This window comes from Thunnus thynnus, chromosome 19 (assembly GCF_963924715.1).
Source record: "Thunnus thynnus chromosome 19, fThuThy2.1, whole genome shotgun sequence".
NCBI classification, from domain to species: domain Eukaryota; kingdom Metazoa; phylum Chordata; class Actinopteri; order Scombriformes; family Scombridae; genus Thunnus; species Thunnus thynnus.
Window position 1 is genome coordinate 3,862,514 of NC_089535.1, and position 20,547 is coordinate 3,883,060.

General features: G+C 40.6%; 1 protein-coding gene across 1 annotated transcript in view; it reads left to right on the top strand.

Annotated features, from left to right (window-relative positions):
* grk3 (G protein-coupled receptor kinase 3) overlaps positions 1-20,547 on the top strand; it is a 73,816-nt gene that overhangs the window by 26,576 nt on the left and 26,693 nt on the right. The window contains exons 3-8 of the mRNA XM_067573461.1: positions 15,113-15,186; positions 15,381-15,482; positions 17,833-17,907; positions 19,435-19,496; positions 19,587-19,638; positions 20,424-20,515. Of these exons, the coding sequence (XP_067429562.1) occupies positions 15,113-15,186; positions 15,381-15,482; positions 17,833-17,907; positions 19,435-19,496; positions 19,587-19,638; positions 20,424-20,515 (457 nt within the window). The remainder of the gene's footprint in view (positions 1-15,112; positions 15,187-15,380; positions 15,483-17,832; positions 17,908-19,434; positions 19,497-19,586; positions 19,639-20,423; positions 20,516-20,547) is intronic.

Sequence of the window (20,547 nt, forward strand, 5' to 3'; positions counted from 1 at the left end):
TCGTTGTTGTGTCTTGGTTGTGCAGCTCGGTGAAATAGTAGCTGAGAGCATGACACATGAGTCTGTGTGCTTGTACATTTTGAATTTGACTGGCAAATGTGTGGCTTTGCATGTTTCAGTATCAAGAGATAGCTGTCAGACACACTCAGACTTATCAGCAGGTCACCGTAGAGGAGGCCATGTAGCGGTTTGTGCTACATGGGTGCAAACAGTAACCACAAACCCAAACCTGCTACTGTACCATCTAATAATGATGCAAAAAGCAGATTAGATACATGTCAGCTAGTTCTGTTCACTGTATTTTATACCACAAACAGAGAATTTAGCCTCTTAAAGCAACTAATCTACACATTTCAGAGCCAAATCTTAGTTTTAAAGCATATTTCTATTACTTGAGCTTCTTTATTTGCCTAAAATAACCAAAAATGAGACCTTTCCCTTTCAAAACAGGACACAGAGAGAGAGAGAGAGAGTCATTCATGCTTTAATAATTCGCCGCCTCTATTATTGCGATGCCCTTCAACTCGTTTAAAATGCTGCAGGCGTCGTTTTGATTCAGACAAAATTAAGGCAGCACAACACACCTTTCTTATTTGACTGACACAGGCCGCTTTTGTCAGCGAGTTCTTCCCTTTGAAAGTCCTGTTATTTCACACCGAGGCCTCTTTATTCCCTCCTCAGTCAAATGACTGATTAGATCCAAAATTTGATATTCATGGTAATTTGTCAAGTTATTCTGGTACAAAACACACCGCCTCCGATTTTTAGTCCAGAGCTTTTGAGAATAATATATTTAAGATGCTGGATCTGCTTGATTGTTTATTTGTTTTATTTGTTTGTTTGTTTATTTAACAAGGATAGTGCACATTAATAAGCATCGGACAGATGTTACAGAGTCTCTCTAAAAACAGAATGTGAAAATGAGATTGAAATGACAAAGTTACTGAGATCATTTATAAACATGCAGAACAAAAGAACATATTAATATTAATAAAAACATCCTTAAAACATGCAACACAGAGAAGTAAATACATTTAAGATATTAATGTTAATAGAAATGTAGATTGAATAAGAGCTGCACTGTTAAGACACTAACTAGAACATGCAAAGCAGAAGCACAGACACAAGAAGCATGCACAGTATATAAAATACATAAATACGTGTATTGTTCATTAACTCCAGGTAGTGAGTTCATGTGTGTGTTGGATCCATTTCTGTTCTTATGCATAAAAAATGAGAATCATTTAAGAGCTGCAACGCTTGGATGATTAATCAATTAGTTTCCACATCAGACTGGTGCTCCCCATTGTCTATAAAATGTCAGAAAATACTGAAAAAATGTGTGTTTTAATTCCTCAGAGTCAAAGGTGAGTCTTCAGATGGTTTGTTTTGTTTGACCAGCAGTCAAAAACCCCCCAAAAATATTCCGTTTACTGTCATAAAGGACACAGAAAAACATACAATTATCACATTTTAGAGGCTGCATCCAGAAATGTTCGGCCTAGTAATTGACTACTAAATTAATTGCAAAATTTTTTGATAATTGATTGATTATTGATTAATCATTTTGAGTCATTTTTCAAGAAAAAAATTCCAAATGATCTGGTTTCAGTTTCTTAAATGTGAATATTTTCTGGTCGGGACAGAACAAGACATTTGAGGTGGAAACATTGATCAACTTTTTTCATTTTATAGACCAAACGACTAATCGATTAATCAAGAAAATAATGATGAAGCGATAATGAAAATAATTGTCATTGTCATTTTAAGTTGAGTCGCAGAGAATCGGAGTCTGATTCTAATCAACATGTTGAAGCTCTGCAGTCAGTTTGCTTTTGATTATAGAGAGAGAGATAGATGGATAGATAGAATAATTTATCAGTCCCAAAGGGAAATTAAAGATATTTTGTACTCTGAATATGTTTTGTGTCCTTGAGCTCAACAAGCCGTATTGATCGTCATGACGACCAAGGTCAGGAAGATGCTGCTGCGCTGCTGGAATGTTTCTCCTCAAGGGCAGAAATACTGTTGGTCTTTAGTTTGGAGGAAAACATTCCTGCAACAATCAAATGTCATTTTTTAAACACTGATATGAAAGATGATCAGAAGGACAGTTTTGAATAGATAGAGAGAAGTTTAAGTGTTAAAGATTAAAATATATACAGTAATTACATTGATTGACTCAAAAATAAAATATATAAAAATAAATAGAAATAGATTAGAGACTAGAGATATAATGATGTTAATATGCTTTAGTACACAGATGTGATGGATAATCTAATGAACATCCAGGTGAGCCGTCTGTCTTCACTAAATATAAATAAATCAAATGTCTGAAAGAAGGTTTTGCAGCCAAGAAGTGTTGTTGTTTTTTTTTAAAAAATACATGTGCAAGGGCGCCCTTCACTGTCTCTGTTCTCCAGTCCTGAGGGGGTGAGAGTCAGCGGCCTTTTTTTAGGCCTCGCTGTTACAGAGACGAAGGAAACGGCGTGGAGGAGATCCACCTGTCTTTACTGTTCATCAGACGCTTCATTGTGAGATACCGAGTCCTCCTCGGTAAACTATAGAGAATCAGGGTCAGGCAGGATGACATTATGTAATGGACGTTCTGTACGCTCTAAATATAGCAGGCGTAATGGTCACTACTCCACCTTGAATATTTTTAATATATATATATATATATATGTGTGTGTGTTTTTCTGCAACACCTCTTCTGTTGCATTGTAGCCTTTTGACTGTTTTAGTTGTTTTCAAATGCAGGTTGTATAAATAGTCGATCAAATTCATCCTGTTAAATGTGAATATTTTCTAGTTTCAGTAGATTGAACATCTCTGGGTTGTTGACTGTTGATATTTTAAGTTGCATCATGGACTTTGGTAAACATTTCTCACCATTTTCTGACATTTTAAAGACTAAAGAATCGATTAAATTAAGAAAATATCAGCAAATGAATCGATAATGATGATAATTGTTAGTTGCAGCTCTAGTTTACAGTATTTGTGATGTTGAGAGATTATGTTCTGACAGAATATGTAATGTAGTGAAGCTGCACTAATTCATATCTATATATCTATATCTATATATCATATATTAACATTGGATCAAATTACTTCTTGTATGTGAAAGGTGACAAACCCACAGAGATAAATCACCCGACTCAGCAGTTTCTCGGCTCTGCAGAGCGCTCTGACGCCTTTCAGCTCGTCGTTTTGGTTTTACCGTCTGCCACTCGACTGCTCTCATCAACCTCATTTCTCAGAAGCAAACACGCTCTGATTAAAACTTCTGTGCACAACTGCAAAACAACAGCAAACAAACTTAGAGGCTAATTGGCAAAGAAAGTAGAGCATTCAGCAGCCAAAGAGTTGCTTAAGAGAAGGTGGATGTTGGGCCAGAAATGTGATTTTTTTTTTTTTTTTTTAAATGACTGTTGCTCTGTTTCTGCTTGGATGTGTGAAATAAGCAAACAAATTCAACATATTAAGTTTCATAAGCTGATAATAACGTCATTGTTGTGTCGTTCTACTGCCCCCTGGTGGCTTAAAAAAGTCAGTTATTGCAGCTTTAAAAGAGCAGCTTTGTTGGGTTTGTGGTCAGGTGTCGGCGAGGATGTGACAGGTGTTTGAAACAGGCTGGAAAGCTGCTGCAGTTAAACGTTTGACTTCATCCTAAAATATGAATTAACAATACTTATGTGTTAATTAAAGGTTTAACGATGATAATCCACTCTGACACCCTCTATACGGACTCTCTAATTGACCTCCAACTCATGAATTATGTTGTGATAATTTGCACGGCTTGTCATGGATTATATGGATTTGTGTGACTTTTAACTTGATGAACTTCCTTTTTCAGGAGCATCAGCTTTTACTACCTTTTATATTTTATAATTATATGCAACAGCATCAAGGTACTTTACATAAACACAGATTAGATTGTTTTTAATGTGATGAATGAGTCAGCGGGTCTCGTTCTGGGTCAGTGACATACAGGAGGGTCAAAGCTTTTATTGCAATGTTTTCGTATCATTCATAGAGAGAGAATCTGCTAATAAACAGTGACGCCTCGTACGACCACAGTGAAATGTGAAACTGTGGACTAACAGAGGATTAGAGGCTGAGGAGGAATCCATATGAAGAGAGGATCATTGACGAGATTATCGGATCTGCTGTGTGTGTTTTTTATTATTATTTGGATTGCATCATCCTCCTCACCTCTCTGCCGCACAGCTCCTCCTCCTGTTTTCATTCTGTGGACGTTTTCTTCCTCTTCTTCTTCATTCTGTCCGAATCTCTCTCTCTCTCTCTCCATTTCTCTCTCTCTCTCTCCTCTTTTCTCTCACTCTTGCCTTGGCATTCTTCCTCTCCATCTGTCAGACTTCTGGAATGGATGATGGAGAGTTGTGTGTTGCCTAGCAACTGCGGTTGCCATGGGAACCCGACCAGAACTGCTGCATTTCGCTTTGTCGATGGGGAGAAATGAAAGTGATTAAAGGAGGAGTAAAATAGGTGATGAGAATTGGGAGAGGGGAGGGAGGGAGGGGAGGGGGGGATGTAGAGGATGGGCGATAAATGGAAACAGCCCAGACAATCTCTCTCTCTTTTTTATTTTTATTTTTTTTCCTCCTCCTCCCAGAATGCCATGTTTCTCCTAAAGGCCAGGATGTGTGTGTGTGTGTGTGTGTGTGTGTATGTCAACAGACTGTCCACACCTCCGATCCTTCTCACGTCTATCCTTTATCCATCCATCCATCATCGTTCACACTATCTTCACATTAAAGGAATCTGATTCCAGCTGCTCCGACTTAATGGATAAAATGCATATTACAGTAACCGTGGCGATGATGCTGCGTATAATTCATTTTTAATATGTGGTGTAAAAAAATCAACGACGACTGCAGTCAGATAGTTCTTATGTGGCAACAGCAGAGCCCTTCTCACGGGAATGTCTGTCTGTCGCTGAGTGATGAAGTTACACCATTGGTTGGCAGGCTGAGCGTTGGCGTGTCGCCATTGGCCGTTACTCTTTCAAAATGAACTGGCATGAACAGTTTATTACCTCCTCAGGGGGGGCGTTTACCGCAGTTCCACTGACCGCAGCTCATTCCAGATTTATCGCACCTTGCAGCCGAGCCTGCAGATGCCCCACCTCGACTCACACGCCGTGATCGCACGACTGTCGGAGGAGCGTGTGCGGAGGCGTCATCGTCGCGGCTGACACGGCGCGTGAGGTCTGCTGTATCGGTGCCTGTCGCTCCTCGGGATGATGTCGGTTGTGCCGGAGGCTGCCGCACACGACAAACCTCCAACGTTGGCTTGCTCGGCTTCGGCTGCATCCGAGCAGCGACAAACAGCGCGAAGTGGCAGAGCGGGAGAGAAAACGGCTCTCCGTGCATCTGGAGGCGTGAGGGAGAGCAGCACAGTTAAAGCACCTCAAATAACAATCAGTCTGACAAAATGCAGAAATGAAAGAGCAGAGTTCACAGATAATTAGAATAGTTAAGTAGAAGTAAAATAAGTTCTCCTTAAACATCCTGAGATATGAGTGGAAAATGTTGTTCTTGCAACTGCGTATCTCAGCCATGTCATGTGATGCTACTTCAGTAAACTTTATCAGTAAATATTACTGGGAACGCTACAGAAAATGATTGCAAATGAACATTTAATATCCAGGAATTCACATTATAGACATTCAGCACAGTTTTGCACATTGACCATACAGCCATGAACAAGGTTTTGACCTAGTTTTGTTTATACAGATAGCACAGAGCTTATTGTCAACAAGTCTCAATGACTGAACTGATCTACTAACAAGTATTGTGTGTGAATTTAAAGCCTGATGTATCTTATTCCTCCGTTGTTGTTCCAAAAACTATTAAAACACGTCAGTGAGTCACATTGCTGCACTGGGTGACATGTTCCTTCATCATGAAGAGTTTGGTCACATTAGTTTGTGTAGAAACGGCTCTAAAGACTAATAACAGCATCATGTTTTCAGTCACCAGAGAGTAGTTCTGTGTAAGGCAGACGCTACTGAGCATGTGCAGGAACACGGTTCTGTTTACAGCTTTGCTAGCTTGTTGTGCTACATATCACAACCTCCTGACTTTGTTCTACATTTGTAAAACTCTCAAAGAACTTCAGTATAAAGTCAAGAGGTTGTGATACGTTGCACAACAAGCTACTCTCTGTTCCTTATCTAGTCTCTGCAGTGTCTTTGAGCTCAGCAGCATCAGTCCCGTGTGAAACTTGTTTAACATCGTTGATGTGGTTGGAAAGATGCATCTTTCACACTCACACAAATACAGAGGCTCACATGAAATGACATAACATTCTCACCTCTACAACGTCAGGAAAAGAAGTTGTCATAAAGGGCTCTGGTTTGATGGTGAGTGTGAAGTCACGTTAGTCCCAGAGGAGGAGGAGGAGGAGGAGGAGGAGGGGGGGGATGAACCAACACCGGACAGTCTACTGCATGTATATTACAACCAACACTTCAACACAAAGACTCAAAAGAATGTAACAGGAAATACTTGTTGTAGATTTATTTTTTGGCTACCCAGTGCCTTTTGTTTCTTGTCTCAGTTTTGTGACACCAGAAAGTGTTTCAGTGAATTTCATCTGCATGTCCTCGTGAAATAGGCTGTGCTAGAAGCGTTGTGATGCAGTGATTATTACTCGCAGAGATGCTGTAAGTGATGAGCTAACTCCTAACCGCTAACCGCTAACACGCTAGCCGTGTGGCTCTCCGAGTCGCGACACCTCTCCGAGCTAGCTGACCTGTTAAACAGACTTTCAAAACCACAACCAGCCAGCGTAGGGGGCCTGCGGTGGTGAGTGCGTGCTGCTTCAGGTACTGGTGAGACATGAAATATGATCCAGGAAGTCTAGTTTTATAGACAGATGCTCGAATTTGAACTCTTTACAGCAGTCTAAAATACTCACACAGGATTTTACAACTCTGAAAGTTACCACAGCGGCAACGGTTGCACTTTTTGTCACAGCAGCAATAGAAATGCAAAGTACTTGTGTATGTGATTGGACAACGCAACGTCTCGCCAGATGACGTCGGGTTGTGTTGCAGGAAAAGTTGAGCCTGGTTTAGCTTTTTCTCCGGATGGCTTTGCATGTTTTGTTTTCAGGAGTCCTCTGCAGGACTGGTCCCAGTTAAATGAATGAGAGCTGTCAGCTAATTGTTAGTTAGCAAGCCAGCTAGCTCAGTCGCTATCCGGACAGTAAGCTAACAGACGTATCTGTAACAGTCTGTAAACCTGCCTCTTTTTAGGGTGAATAAAAGTTGAGCTAACAGCTACCAGGCTGTGATAACTTCTCTGTTTTGGTCTCCAGCTCTTTGTTTGAGGTTTGCATGTCGCTTAATGCAAAATATTTTCTTGGACATTCTTGATTTCTATAAGCAAATCAGCTGATACGACTAATTCCACTGAAATGAGCTGGTTTCACTTCACTGTTTTGCATTTAAAAATGTTAGTGTGACTCATGCTGCTGGTACTATACTACTATACAGTACTACTACTACTATACAGTACTACTACTGCTGTCTGCTGTAGCTGCTACTGAGCGCTGCAGTCCTGGTTTACTATTTCTCTTCTCTACACGCTACAGAGGCAGATGTCAGTTTTTTGCTTTGTTGCCCATTTTCCCTTTTTTCCTCTGACCCAAACTCATCCCCATCTGCAGAATTTGGCAACAAGTCTGTGTGTGTGTGTGTGTGTGTGTGTGTGTGTGTGTGTGTGTGTGTACAAGTGTGATCAGCAAGTCTTTCTCAAACAGAGACTACATTTACATGCACACTAATATTCCCCTATTATCCTGAATATAACAATATTCTGCATTTGGTACAGTTTCCGAATGTAGCATTTTCTGATTAAAACATATGGGATATACTGGTATTACTCAGGTTTTAGGAGCAGCATGTATGCAGCGTGATCAGAATACGCGTCTCAGTCGGGTTTTTACCGCAGTTTGCGACACACGACCTCTCCCCTGTTTACGGTCAGCTCTGAGAGTTGTAAACAAACCGACTAGCCAACAGTTTTGTTTTGTTTTTTTGCAAGGCAGAGACAGAGATGATGCATGATGGGATGGTTGTGTAACGCACCCCTGAGCAGACAAAAAAAATGACATATGCTGGAATGAGAGGAGAGTGGAGAGCTGCTCGGGGTGGTCTGGCTTCTCCACCATGACGACGGAGGAGGAGGAGGATCGGTCGGACCGACGGTGACGACTCGGCGTGATGCACCAAAAAAAAAAAACACTCGGCAGTAAAAGCATCACAGGATGTGCCTATAACTATAAATTTATGATATCAGTCATATCAATACCTGAAACCCTGAAAACCCTCCACATGTAAACGGGAATATTAGCGGAATTATCATTAGCAGGAATATTGTCTTTATTTTTGGGAATAAGGGCAAAAACCTGAATATTTTGTGCATGTAAACGTCATCTATGAGTCTGAATCTGTGTCCTAAATACTCTCTTTGTTTTTTCTCTTTATGGGTTATGAATATAAAACTCACTGGCGTGTCGTTTAGTGATGGATAGTGAGATATTAGCTCAGATATATAACCAACCTGTTGTGGACCAAGCTGAGCCAGCAGGCCTGCAGACACTCTCCATATGCTCTTTATTGTCGTGTCCTGTGTGTGTGTGTGTGTGTGTGTCTAGCGAGCTCAATTAGGTCTTAATCAACATGTATAAATCACACTTCCTGCTCTGTTGCATCGTGTCCACATGCAGCAGAGGTGGACTTACCTCTCTCTGCTTGTTGTTGTTGTTTTTATTTTTAATAACGTCTCGAGGTGTTAATTTGTTAAGTCACTGTACGGTGTGTTCAGACTGTCTTGCAGCTGTAGTCGTGTTTAGCAGCCTTTTGCAAACAGTCGGAGCCGCTCCAGGACGAGACATCCGCTCTGTCATTTGTTTTAAGTTTTGTAAACAGTCCTGTGGCGATGAAAAGCTTCGTACCTGCCAAAAGAAAAGGGCTTCTAGCTCGTTTTTTTGTGTTATTTTGCTTTGTAAATGACTTCTAAACCAGGCCGGTAACATGATCTCATAGTAATAGAGGAAGTGTGGTTGAAATTAGCTGCATGCTATAAAGGTATTGCTGATATCATGTGACAGTTGTTCTTAAAAAAGTCTTTAAAAAAGATTGAATTCTGTCTTCAAAAGTCTTGAATTTCCCCTCCAGACATGTATGAAGACATAAACATATTCTGCTTGGAACAGTCATGTCTGATATGTGTTTTTTTTTCCCCACAAAAAAAGTATAATTACCACGTTAAAATCCTTAAAATGACTTTTCCTCCTCCTTCTCCCTCATTAAATATCTCTGAATATGTGAATATTGTTGATTTCTACAAGTTTTCCTGCTGGATGCCAGATGTCTCCTCCTTCACTGTAAAGTTCATCTCAGTGTTTGTGCACCGGAGGCTTCGAGTTTCACACTTGTGTAAGTGGCATACTGGACCACGATTGGCTCCAAACTGGTTGTGATGTCACAAATCCTGCTCATAGGTTCACATGTCAAACTGAGATTAAAGGTGAACTCAGCAGATGAAGGTGAAAACAAACATCCAACTGAAGGAACAAGAAGAAAAAACATGATTTTGAGTAGAAGGAGACTTTAATTTTGGTCTCTTTTTGCCTTTTGTTGAACCTGGCAACAAAAACCCCCCAAATAATATGAAACTGCGGGAGACGTGTTTGTGTGTATGCGGGTGAGAGATGTGGTTATGCTTCTCATTCAGTGGAATTATTGTACTTTTAACAGCGAACACGTCTTTTTATGAATAGTGAGCTTTTTTTTGTCTGTTTTTTTTTTCAATGATCTCTCTTAGGGAAACAATAAAAGCAACCTTGACCATAAAAACACGCAGTACAACTAAACAACGGCTGAATAGACGAACCGGTCGTCATAGTAACAACATAAGACTGTTCTACCTGAGACGTGTAGATGCTACAAGCCTGTAAACAGACTCATACTCTGCTCTGCATTTATCTATGATACTGTTTTAATGTTAAAGCTGAAAACTCAGTTAATGAAACACACGTTAGCGTTTCTGCAGCTAGAAGTACGTCAGTAAATCACTTATCAGACAGCAGGGCAAGAGAGAGCAGCAAGATCAGGAGAATACTTAACATTGTTTGCTAATCCTAATGTTGTATGGGAATGACTATCTGTCACATTGTGCAGTGCATGCACGCACACACACACACACACACACACACACACACACACTCCGGTCGGCTCGGTGCTGGCGCTCTTCCACCAGTAAAGGTCAGCGTATGTATAATGCAACACACAGTCAAGTCATCCTGTCTCACATGACCTCTTCAGTAAGAAACTTTTTAATAATGTTCGTGGCTCCTTCACCTTCAGATTTGAACAGCAGCTTGTTTATATCTCGCCGGTCTGGCTGGCAGCGAGCAGCCAAGAGACGAGCAGAAACCTGACATGAAATTGAGCAGAGACGGTTTTGTGGATGTTGTGAGTTCACGAGTAGAAAAAAAGATTTATGTCTCGGCTGCTCACATATTCGTTAATGGATGTTTGACCCAGCGGCCGGCGTTGACCTGATGAAAACACGGTCAAGTGTGCACTTCCTGAAAGATAATGGGAACACACAGACAGAGCATCATGTTAGTGAGTCAGTGGAGTGTGTGTCTGTGTCTATAAAAAGTAGTATTAAGTGTTTTGAGTCGGCGTCGGTGTGGTGTGAAAACTACAAATTAAAAATAAATAAATAAATAAATCTGGAGGCGTGAAGCGAGGTTATGCTAGGCTCTGCTGGAAGCTAACAGCTCCAGGATTAGCATTAGCCGCTACTAGCATCGCACGCCTGAATCCCACCAATCTGTTGGCAGTCACGTTGCATTGTGGGTAATGTAGGCACCGGTAGTTTTGCAAAGGAAGAAGAAGAATGTGCAGAATAAAAAAGAAGACGATATCTGATTCTGTTGCATCGATTTTGATCCTTTTTTAAAAAAAAAAAAAATGCTCACCGTGTTGTTACAGGAGTAAAACACTAAATCTGCAAATAGTTTATTGATTCTGCTTAGAAATTCTGGTTCTTAGAGAATTCTTGTTGTTTATAAAGAAATCTGGAGGCGTGGAGTCAGAAAGAAGCGAGGTTATGCTAGGCTCTGCTGGAGGCTAACAGCTCCAGGATTAGCATTAGCCGCTACTAGCATCGCACACCTGAATCTCAGACCGATCTGTTGGCAGTCACATTGCATTGATGTAGGCACGGGTAGTTTTGCAAAGAAAGAAGAAGAATGTGCAGAATTTTTAAAAAAAAAAACTGTTTACAATGAGTATGAAAAGGAGCAGGAAACATATTAAAAATGCTGCCATAAACTAAAACTCACTTATTATAGATGAAAAGTTATTTTGTGGTTAAAATTTTGAGCAGCGTAAATATTCTGAATCTTACTTTGTAATATGTTTGCTTGCTGTCTTTTCTGTTTTTTTTTTTCAGGTGTTTTTGGTGGAAAAATCATTTCAGAGCTGAAATAATTAGAATTCAATTAGTCGTCTGAGAGAAAATTATGCAGCAATTATTTTTATCCAAGAAAAAAAGCCAAACATTCATTAGTTACAGCTTCTTATTTCTTAGTTTTTAATCATTTTAAATAGAATATTTTTGGGAGTTTTGGACTGTTGGTCAGACTTTGCATCTGGGATATTGAGATGAATATGTTAAGATTAAAAAATAATAATAAATCAATACTTCAAATAGTTTTAGTAACACTTCTACAAACAGTTAATGGTTTATAACACTGTAATGTAGTTGTAAGCAGATATTAGTGTATATAAAATATAATCAATGACAAATATAGTAAAACACAGTTGTAATAATATAAAAAGTTATTGCTGACAAATACTGTCCATTAATAAACACTTATATCTGCTTATAGTGTGTTATAAACATGTTTCAAAAGTTAATATATTGATAATGAATGCTATCTATGGGTGTTCAAGTGTTATCCTAATGATTGGCTCTAGTGCTGCAGCTGTTATTGATTAATCTGTTCTGTTTCCTCGATTAACTGGTTTGTTCTTTGGTCTGTAAAATGTTAAACTGGTTGAAAATGTCAAGCACTGTTTCCTAGAAGTCAAAGTGCAAATTTAAAGGTCTTATTTTATCCAGATTAACACAAATATTCACATTTAAGAAGCTGCAATGAGAGAATTCCTGCATCCTTCAATCCCACACGGCTGTGTTTCTCTCGTCTTTAGGGAAACTGGGTTATACGCTGGATACTGCGATGACGAAGGCGTGATGTGCACTAGATGTTTCCTAATGAATCCTCAGTTTGCTGGTCGCTGCTCCGGGTGTGAGCAGATGACGGAGGGCAGAGTTGTCAGAAAGAGCCAGTTTGGTATTTTTAGACGGTTCAGGTGATCTCGCTAATGAGACGGAGAGCCTGTGATTCCAGCTAGCTAGGTGTGTGTGTGTGTGTGTGTGTGTGTGTGTGTGTGTGTGTGTGTGTGTGTGTGTGTGTGTGTGTCTTCTGTGGAGGAGGCCGTTTGTTGAATTAGCTGGGCAGTGTTGAAGTGTTCAGCGATTAAGGTTAATCCTTGAGTCTGGGTGATGTAAGAACTGTCGTTCCCCCCCTCCTCCTCCTCCTCCTTCCCTCGCTCTAATACCCTCTCTCACACGTTTAGCTCTCGCTGTGTGTGTGTGTGTTTCGGGGTGGGGTGGGGTGGGATGGGGGGGGTTGGTGGTTTGTCAGCAGCACCCATTCTGCAAACAAGGATGCCCGGTGCACACATACATACATACACCATGTGTGGCTGCGTGTGAGCACGTTGGTTCGTACGAGGCCCTGGTGTCAGCGGCGGAGCGGAGGGGAAATGATGCATCACGTCTGGAGGAGAGATAAAGCAGAGAGGGGAAGAAGTGACAACGCTTGATAGTCGCCACCAAGGGCCTAAACAAATGACTCGAGCCGTGAGCGCGTCTCGAACCGAATCAGTGAAGACACTAAATTAACACTAAAGCCACTTTCTTAGCAGCTAACATGTAGTGTTTGTTCTGCGTCTGATTTTTGTAACTAAACAACCATAAATCCTCAGATAGTCACAGAAGTCTGTTTATCTCGCCTGCAGAGAGAGAACCGGGCCTTTAATACAAACATGTTTCCAACTGAGACACAATTTATGTCTCATTTACTCCTTTTTTTATGAGTCTGTTTTATCATATTATAACAAGACGCCTCCCTGTGTTCTAATCTGCTGCTTTCATTTGCAGCACAACTATTCCTCCATGTCTGATAAATTCATTTCCACCACATGTTCACCAACTATCAGTTATCAATTAATCAATCAGCTGTTTTCATCTGTAAATATCAGAAAACAGTCATAACCTCTTAAAGCCTTTTGAAACCGGAAATTGTTTAGTTTACCATCTGATAAGTTAAAAAAAAAAACAGCTTTTATCACAATTTAGAAACTAGAAAGGAGCTTTAACCATCGATTAATTGATTAATAAAATAGTTTCAGATTATCTTTCTGTGTTCTGAACTAATCAATTAATCAACAAAAAGTTTCTGATTAATTTATTTATCATTAATGTTGTTTTTTGCTAATGTTTAGCTAATGTTTTTTTTTTGTTTGGTGTTAAGCTGCTGTCAAGGAAACCAGCACTTCCTGTATAGACTTATCAAAATTAAAGTCTTCATTCGCTCTGCTCCAGTTTCATACAACACACTGATTGTATACAGTGTTTGCTACATGCTAACTATGCTATATGCTAACTGTGCTATATGCTAACAGTGCTACACGTTGTCATGTTGTGCAGTTAGTATAAAATAGAAAGTATGTTGATTTCTTGTTTACTAACAGGAAATGTGTGTGTTGATGGATGTAAATCAAACTGTGTGTCTGGAATAATTTAAATTATTTTCACAAAAATTGAAAAAGTAAAATAATCATCATGTGAGCCTTTATAGTGAAACTTGTTCCACCTTCTCTTCGTTTCACAACATCATTTCACCTTTTTTCCTTCTTTCTATCTGAGTATTTCTGCTCTGTTTTCTCCGTCATGTCTGTGCTTGTTTGTCTGACGGTCCATCGTCACGCTGTGCTCATACAGCCGACGTCTCTCAGGACGGCGGTGAAGGTCAGAGCGAGCCGACTCGTGACCTGCGTCTAGAACCAGATCCTGTTAGTCGTCTATTTTTGTTAATACTTGATGCTAATCAGCTAAAACCACAGAGAAGGAGCATACTGATGTACACACACACACACACACACACACACACACACACACACACACACTGCTGACTCCTCTCTGACATCTTGATACATGAACATCTTTGTTTTGACCACATGTGATCACTAACCGTCCCTACAGGAACTACTGTACATCCCATCTCTGCGTCTTTACACCAGCGTACACACACACACACACAGTAGCCACGGAGGCAATTACCATGGCAACAGCGCGTCTCATCTCTGCAAGCAACATGCACGCGTTTTTACCCCCCCCCTCTCCCTCCTCTCCCCTCCCTCCTCTTCCTCTGATAATGTTACATGACGTGTGCATTTCAGATTTTGATCCATTGATGATTTGTTTGAGATTAAAACAGTGTGTGTGTGTGTGTGTGTGTGTGTGTGTGTGTGTGTGTGTGTGTGTCTCTCTCCATCTGTCATGTCGTCATTGTGACTGAACTCTTTTTCTCCCTTTCGTTCCTCTTTGAATTCACTGTTCTGTCGATCGACTTTGTAAACTCTCGAGAGGGGACGCGTCGCTGCATCAGTGACGTTGTCATGGCAACAACTGCAGCTGCACCTGACGATTATTCTTTAATCGATCGGTCGTTTGATCTATAAAACGGTGAAAGTGTTTCCCAAAGTGACGTCTTCAAGAAACCAGAGAATATTCACATCACAACTGGACATTTCCTCTTTAAAAAAAGACTCAAAACGTCTCAACGATCATCAAAATAGTTGTTAATTGATTATCTGTTGACGGGCTAATCGACTGATTGTTGCAGCTCTAGTGATGATGTAATGCTTCTCCTGATTCGTCTTCAGGTTGGTTTTAAATAATAAATGGTTGTTTTTGTCCTGCGTGTCCTCCAGGCTTCCTACTGTTCAAGGACTTCTGTATGAACGAGATCGACGAGGCCGTGCCGCAGCTCAAGTTCTACGAAGAAGTAAGTCTAAAGTGTGTGTGTGTGTGTGTGTGTGTGTGTGTGGGATTAGACGGCATCATGGGGGGAAAGGGGTGAGAGATTAGGCCTGTAATCCAGCTCATTCTGATTTAGGCCTCCCAGGAAGCACTTTGTTTTGTTGTTGTTGTTTTTGTCGGCGGTGGTATATTTAAGCTGACCCGGTGTGTCTGTTTCAGATTAAGGACTATGAGAAGCTGGACTCGGAGGAGGAGAGGTTGAGCCGCAGCCGGCAGATTTACGACGGCTACATCATGAAGGAGCTGCTGTCCTGTTCACATGTGAGGACCAGAGACGCTGTCACAAACACTTAACAGCTGTTCACTACCGTCCCGTAATCACGACAATGTCACCGTTAACCCTCACATGATTAATAATAACTGTTAATAATATCACAATGCTGCAACAATAAAACATCTGGACGTCATCGTAAGAAATGAAATAAGGTAAAAAACCAACAGAAACAGACAAAAATCAAAGTTTATTATTGTTTATTAATCAACAAGATTCCCTCACAGTGGAGCTCTGACTGATTAATTGTGCTTATGATTGAGTAATAGTTTTATTCAGTAGTTAAGAACACTGTCAGGTGTTTGTTTGCTAAAACAGGAAATTCAAAGTTAAATATGTGTCTGTTTAAAGCAACTTTAATCCTCATCATCTATCTGTATGTGGAGGCTCCTCTCGGCTTTCTAGTGAGTTTCAGTTCACTCTCGGCGCTCTCATGGCGTCGTCTTCAGAGTAAAAGCTTGCTGTACACTACCTGCTCAGCAGCAGACAGACACAGTTAGCTGTAGACTAGCTGGTGAACATAGTGGAGCATTTAGCAGCTAAAGAGTCAGATATTTCCCTCAGGAGTTGGTAGAGAACAAAAACAGAAGCTTAAAAAACACAAAACACGACTCCACATGAATGATAATGTTGCTCCGTAACTGCTGGATGTGGAAACTGTTCAACATATCAACTAAAAAGCAACATTAATGCAGGTTTAACATCTGTTTTGACAGAATATCTCCAGATTGAAGACGACTTGTGTTACTCTTGTTCGGATCTTTTAGTGTTTAAAGTGTTTTATTTAATCTTGTGTAACAAGCTGCTGCATGTGAAACAGTTCCAGTGATACTGTGGCTTTCAGTGGAGACTTTATTACGACATTCTCGCCTCTAATACCAAAATATTACAAAGAGACATTAGAAAGAACAAAACTCCCCCCTCAGCACTCAGAGAGAAACTCCTGTTACTACACGACTGATGTGTCAATCATGATGGGAGCTCATTCTACTCACTTGTGTTTGACATAAAGGAGAAACTTTATTCACAGAGGTGTGTGATGAAGACCTCGATGAAGGGCTGACACTGCATCCGAACACAACAGTCTTTCAAAATAAAAGCAGCCTGTGATATCAAACTACGCTCTTATCTTGAAGAGGCTTATATCTCGTCTCCTCGTTTATCCACAGAAGGTGACTTGATGTGTGTGTTTCCAGGTGTTAGATGTGTCCGAGGCTATTAGCTCCAGCGCTGCATACCGACTACCAGCGTTCACACTCTCCCCACCCCCCCACCCCCCCACCTCTGACCCGACTGTTAGCAGTGGAGCTGCGTTGTGTGTGTGTGTGTGTGTGTGTGTGTGTGTGTGTGTGGTCTGCGGTCAGGAAGCACAGGAGAGACTGATTTACATGTCCGAGTCGTAGTTAATTTCAGGGTTTCCCCCCCCCCTTCCAACATACTCAGCTGCTGGTGAAACAAAACAAGAGGATACACACACACACACACACACACACACACACACACACACTCCAATAAAAACCTCCCAAAGCAGCTTCACTCCTCCCCCCGACTTCACTTCAGCTTTTGTTTTTGTCCCGTATCGTGTCGACTGAAGCCCAAAAACAAAAACCATCTTTTCAGCTTGTTCTCATCTGCACCCTCAGCTGCGTTTTCTGCGACACTTCAGTCACTTTCTGTGGACACGTTTAGTTCATTACGTCTCTTTGAACTGCAGGTGGAACCGACTTTATGAAATAAAGCCACACAGCCAAAACTCCCGGTGGTGTATCTATAGATTAAACTCCAATCAACCAACCTGAAGCACATCTGGCAGACGAGGTGCATCTTGTTTGTCTTGTCTGCATGTAAAGAAAACAACAGACATGAATACGTTTAAAGGACTTGAGGGTTCGGCTCAGTGCTGATGGGGAAACGCTGGCAGTGTTTTTGGACCGGTTAACCCCCTCCCCCCCCCCTCCCCTTCCCTTCCTCCCCTTCCTCCCCCCCTCCCCTCCAGAACCAGCTGGAACAAATCCATCCATATTCACCAGCAGAACAACAGGCCACACTGTGTAGCCTTTGTTCTCCTGCAAGGCAGCGATTTGGGATGTAAAGCAAAGTTGTTGCTGGCCGCTTGTGTGAAGGGAGGAAGTTAATAAACACGCCGCCCACACACACACACACACACACACACACACAGATATTACTCTTGTTCGTCTCTGCAGCAGCGGTGTCATGTCCCCCGTCATGTTTTACACCGGGGGGTGGGTGGGAGGAGGGGGGGGGACACACACATGCTTGCAGGAAAAACAGAAGTGAAATGACTTGTAAAGCTGCATTTCTTTTTTTTTTCCTCCTCAGCCATTTTCTAAGAAAGCAGTGGACCATGTACAGAGTCACCTGGCAAAGAAACAGGTTCCCCCCACTCTCTTCCAGGTAAAACCTCCCCCAACACATTCAAAACACCTGCAGTTCATAAAGAAAACCACTTTCAAACAGTGAAGAAGAATCTATGAAAATAACAAAGACTAATAAAATGACTGGTGCTCTGGTCAGTAACTGTTGATATGATTAGTCAACCAGAGAAAATCTTGGTCAACTAAAATCGTACATAATCTTCAACTAATTGATTAGTTTTGAATCTGTCAGTCTGTCCCCCCCGCCGCGGGAAATAATGGATTAATCCTGGAAGGCTGTTGATGTCACACTTTACTCCTTATGAAAGTAACACGGAGATTATTCGGCCAATGAGAATTTAGTCGGACGAGAGCAACTGATCAACCAGCAGACTACAGCCCTACATATATATATATATATATATATATATATATATATATATATATATATATATATATATATATATGTATATGTAGCCTGATTGTAGGTTGTATTTTTAAACAATAGTAGTGGGTTCTGGGTCATAAAGCAGAAAAGATGAGACAAAAAATATGTTTTTATCAAATCTGTCAATGTCACAATATAGATGAAGTATCCATCCCTTCATGTTTTAAATGTTAGTAGATTTAACGATCTGCAAACAGAAAATCAATTAAAATAAATAAACTAAACATCTTCAATCTTGAATATGAAGAATTAAATATCATCACTTTGAGTTTTTTAAAATCACATAAACATGTTTAAAGTCAGAGAACTTGCATTAGACATCTTATATATTATATATTTTTATTTTTATATATATTTTTTACTATTATTATTATTATATATATATATATACCACCAGTATAAAACACCTGAATCTCAGACACAGCTGGCTTTGGTAAAGTTGCATTGTGGGTAATGTAGGCAGCAGGTTTTGACAAGGAAGACGAATATGCAGAATTAAAAAAAAGACAATAATTCTGATTCTGTTGCAAAAAAACAAATTCCACGGTGAATCCAACATTATTGCAATATTAAATCTGCAAATATTATTGCAGTGATAAATCTGTTGTTGTTTGTTTTATTCTTCAACACTGTCAAACATTCATCTCTTTACCTCTCTGAGCTCCCGGCTGACATCTGCAGTTACGTTCATGTTTTTTTTCCGACTTTAATGAGATTATATTTAAACTCCAGATCCTCGTATTCAAACTCGCAGGTTATTAAAGGTTTAACGTTGGAACATCAGTCTCCCGACGGGCCACCCAGCAAAATAAAAACACCAGAGCAAGAAGAAAACAAAGAGCCGTTTTCTTTCAGCTCAGTAAATCTAATCAACTATTTCCTCTTTTTTAGACGACATGGTTTTGATCCTGGATATGAAATTATCCCTCAGAGATATTAAAACCTGTCAGTATTTCCTGTGTATGTATTTTGTCAGTCGGCTGGAACATAAAGGCGTCTTTTGTCGACCGCGGCGCTCATCATCACAACAACAACAGACGTTACACTCACATACGTTTACAAAGAATTCACATCACACAGTCACTGAGCTGCTGTTTGTGTGTCTGTCCCCTCCTGCAGCCATACATAGTGGAGATCTGCGACAGCTTGAGAGGGAAGATCTTCCAGAAGTTCATCGAGAGGTGAGACGGAGGTGGAGGAGTTCAGCTAGCCGTTAGCGCTAACGTACAGTACATTCAACCCTCCTCTCTCTCTTTGTTTTTGTTTCTCAGCGACAAATTTACTCGTTTCTGCCAGTGGAAGAACGTGGAGCTCAACATCCATGTGAGTACCAGCTGATCATTTATATTTTTTCATGTTTTTATATGTGAAATAATAACTTTCTCTCTCTGTAGGACTGTGTGCATGCAATAAAGTTTAATTTTATTGCAGTTGATAGGTTGAATCTTAAACTCGCTGCTCTCGTCATCGTTAAAAAAAAAGTAATTTGTGGGTGAAAAACATAAATCTATACAAGATACAGAGTGTTTTATAGGAAGATGAGATGATGAGTCAAATAAAAACACACATGTATTTATGAGGATCAAAAGAAAATTGGGTTAAAATCATAAAACATCAGAGTGACCAGTCATAGAGGAGGAAGATCTAATAACGATGGTGAAACGTTTACACGCTCTGTCACCTCTGGAGGGATGAAGAGCAGTGATTGGTCAGCTGATCTGAGAGTTAATATATATGATGAGTCATAGAAGCTTCATCAAATTGCCTTTTTAGTCGGAGTCCGTTTCACGTTCACACCGACAGATGAGGTGTAGATGTGATGTCACGGGCGCTGACAGCTTCGATGAGTCATCCTGCATCATCACGGCGGAGGAATCAAAACAGTGTTTTATTGCCGTGACTGACAGCTGCTCATGCTGCACTTTACAGCAACATATGTGTGTTTTTATTTAGCGTCTAACCTGCAGCTGGAGCTCATATGTCAGGAATGATGATGGATGGAAATGAGGCTTCTTTTACCGTCATGTCATGCATAGATGGATGGAGTGAAGGGTGATTATTTATTTAACATGTTTTCTGACACATACTGGTCCTCTCTCCGCCTCCAGCTGACCATGAACGACTTCAGCGTGCATCGGATCATCGGCAGAGGCGGTTTCGGAGAGGTGTACGGCTGCAGGAAGGCCGACACGGGGAAGATGTAAGGACCACTACGAAGCTTTTAAAAGAACA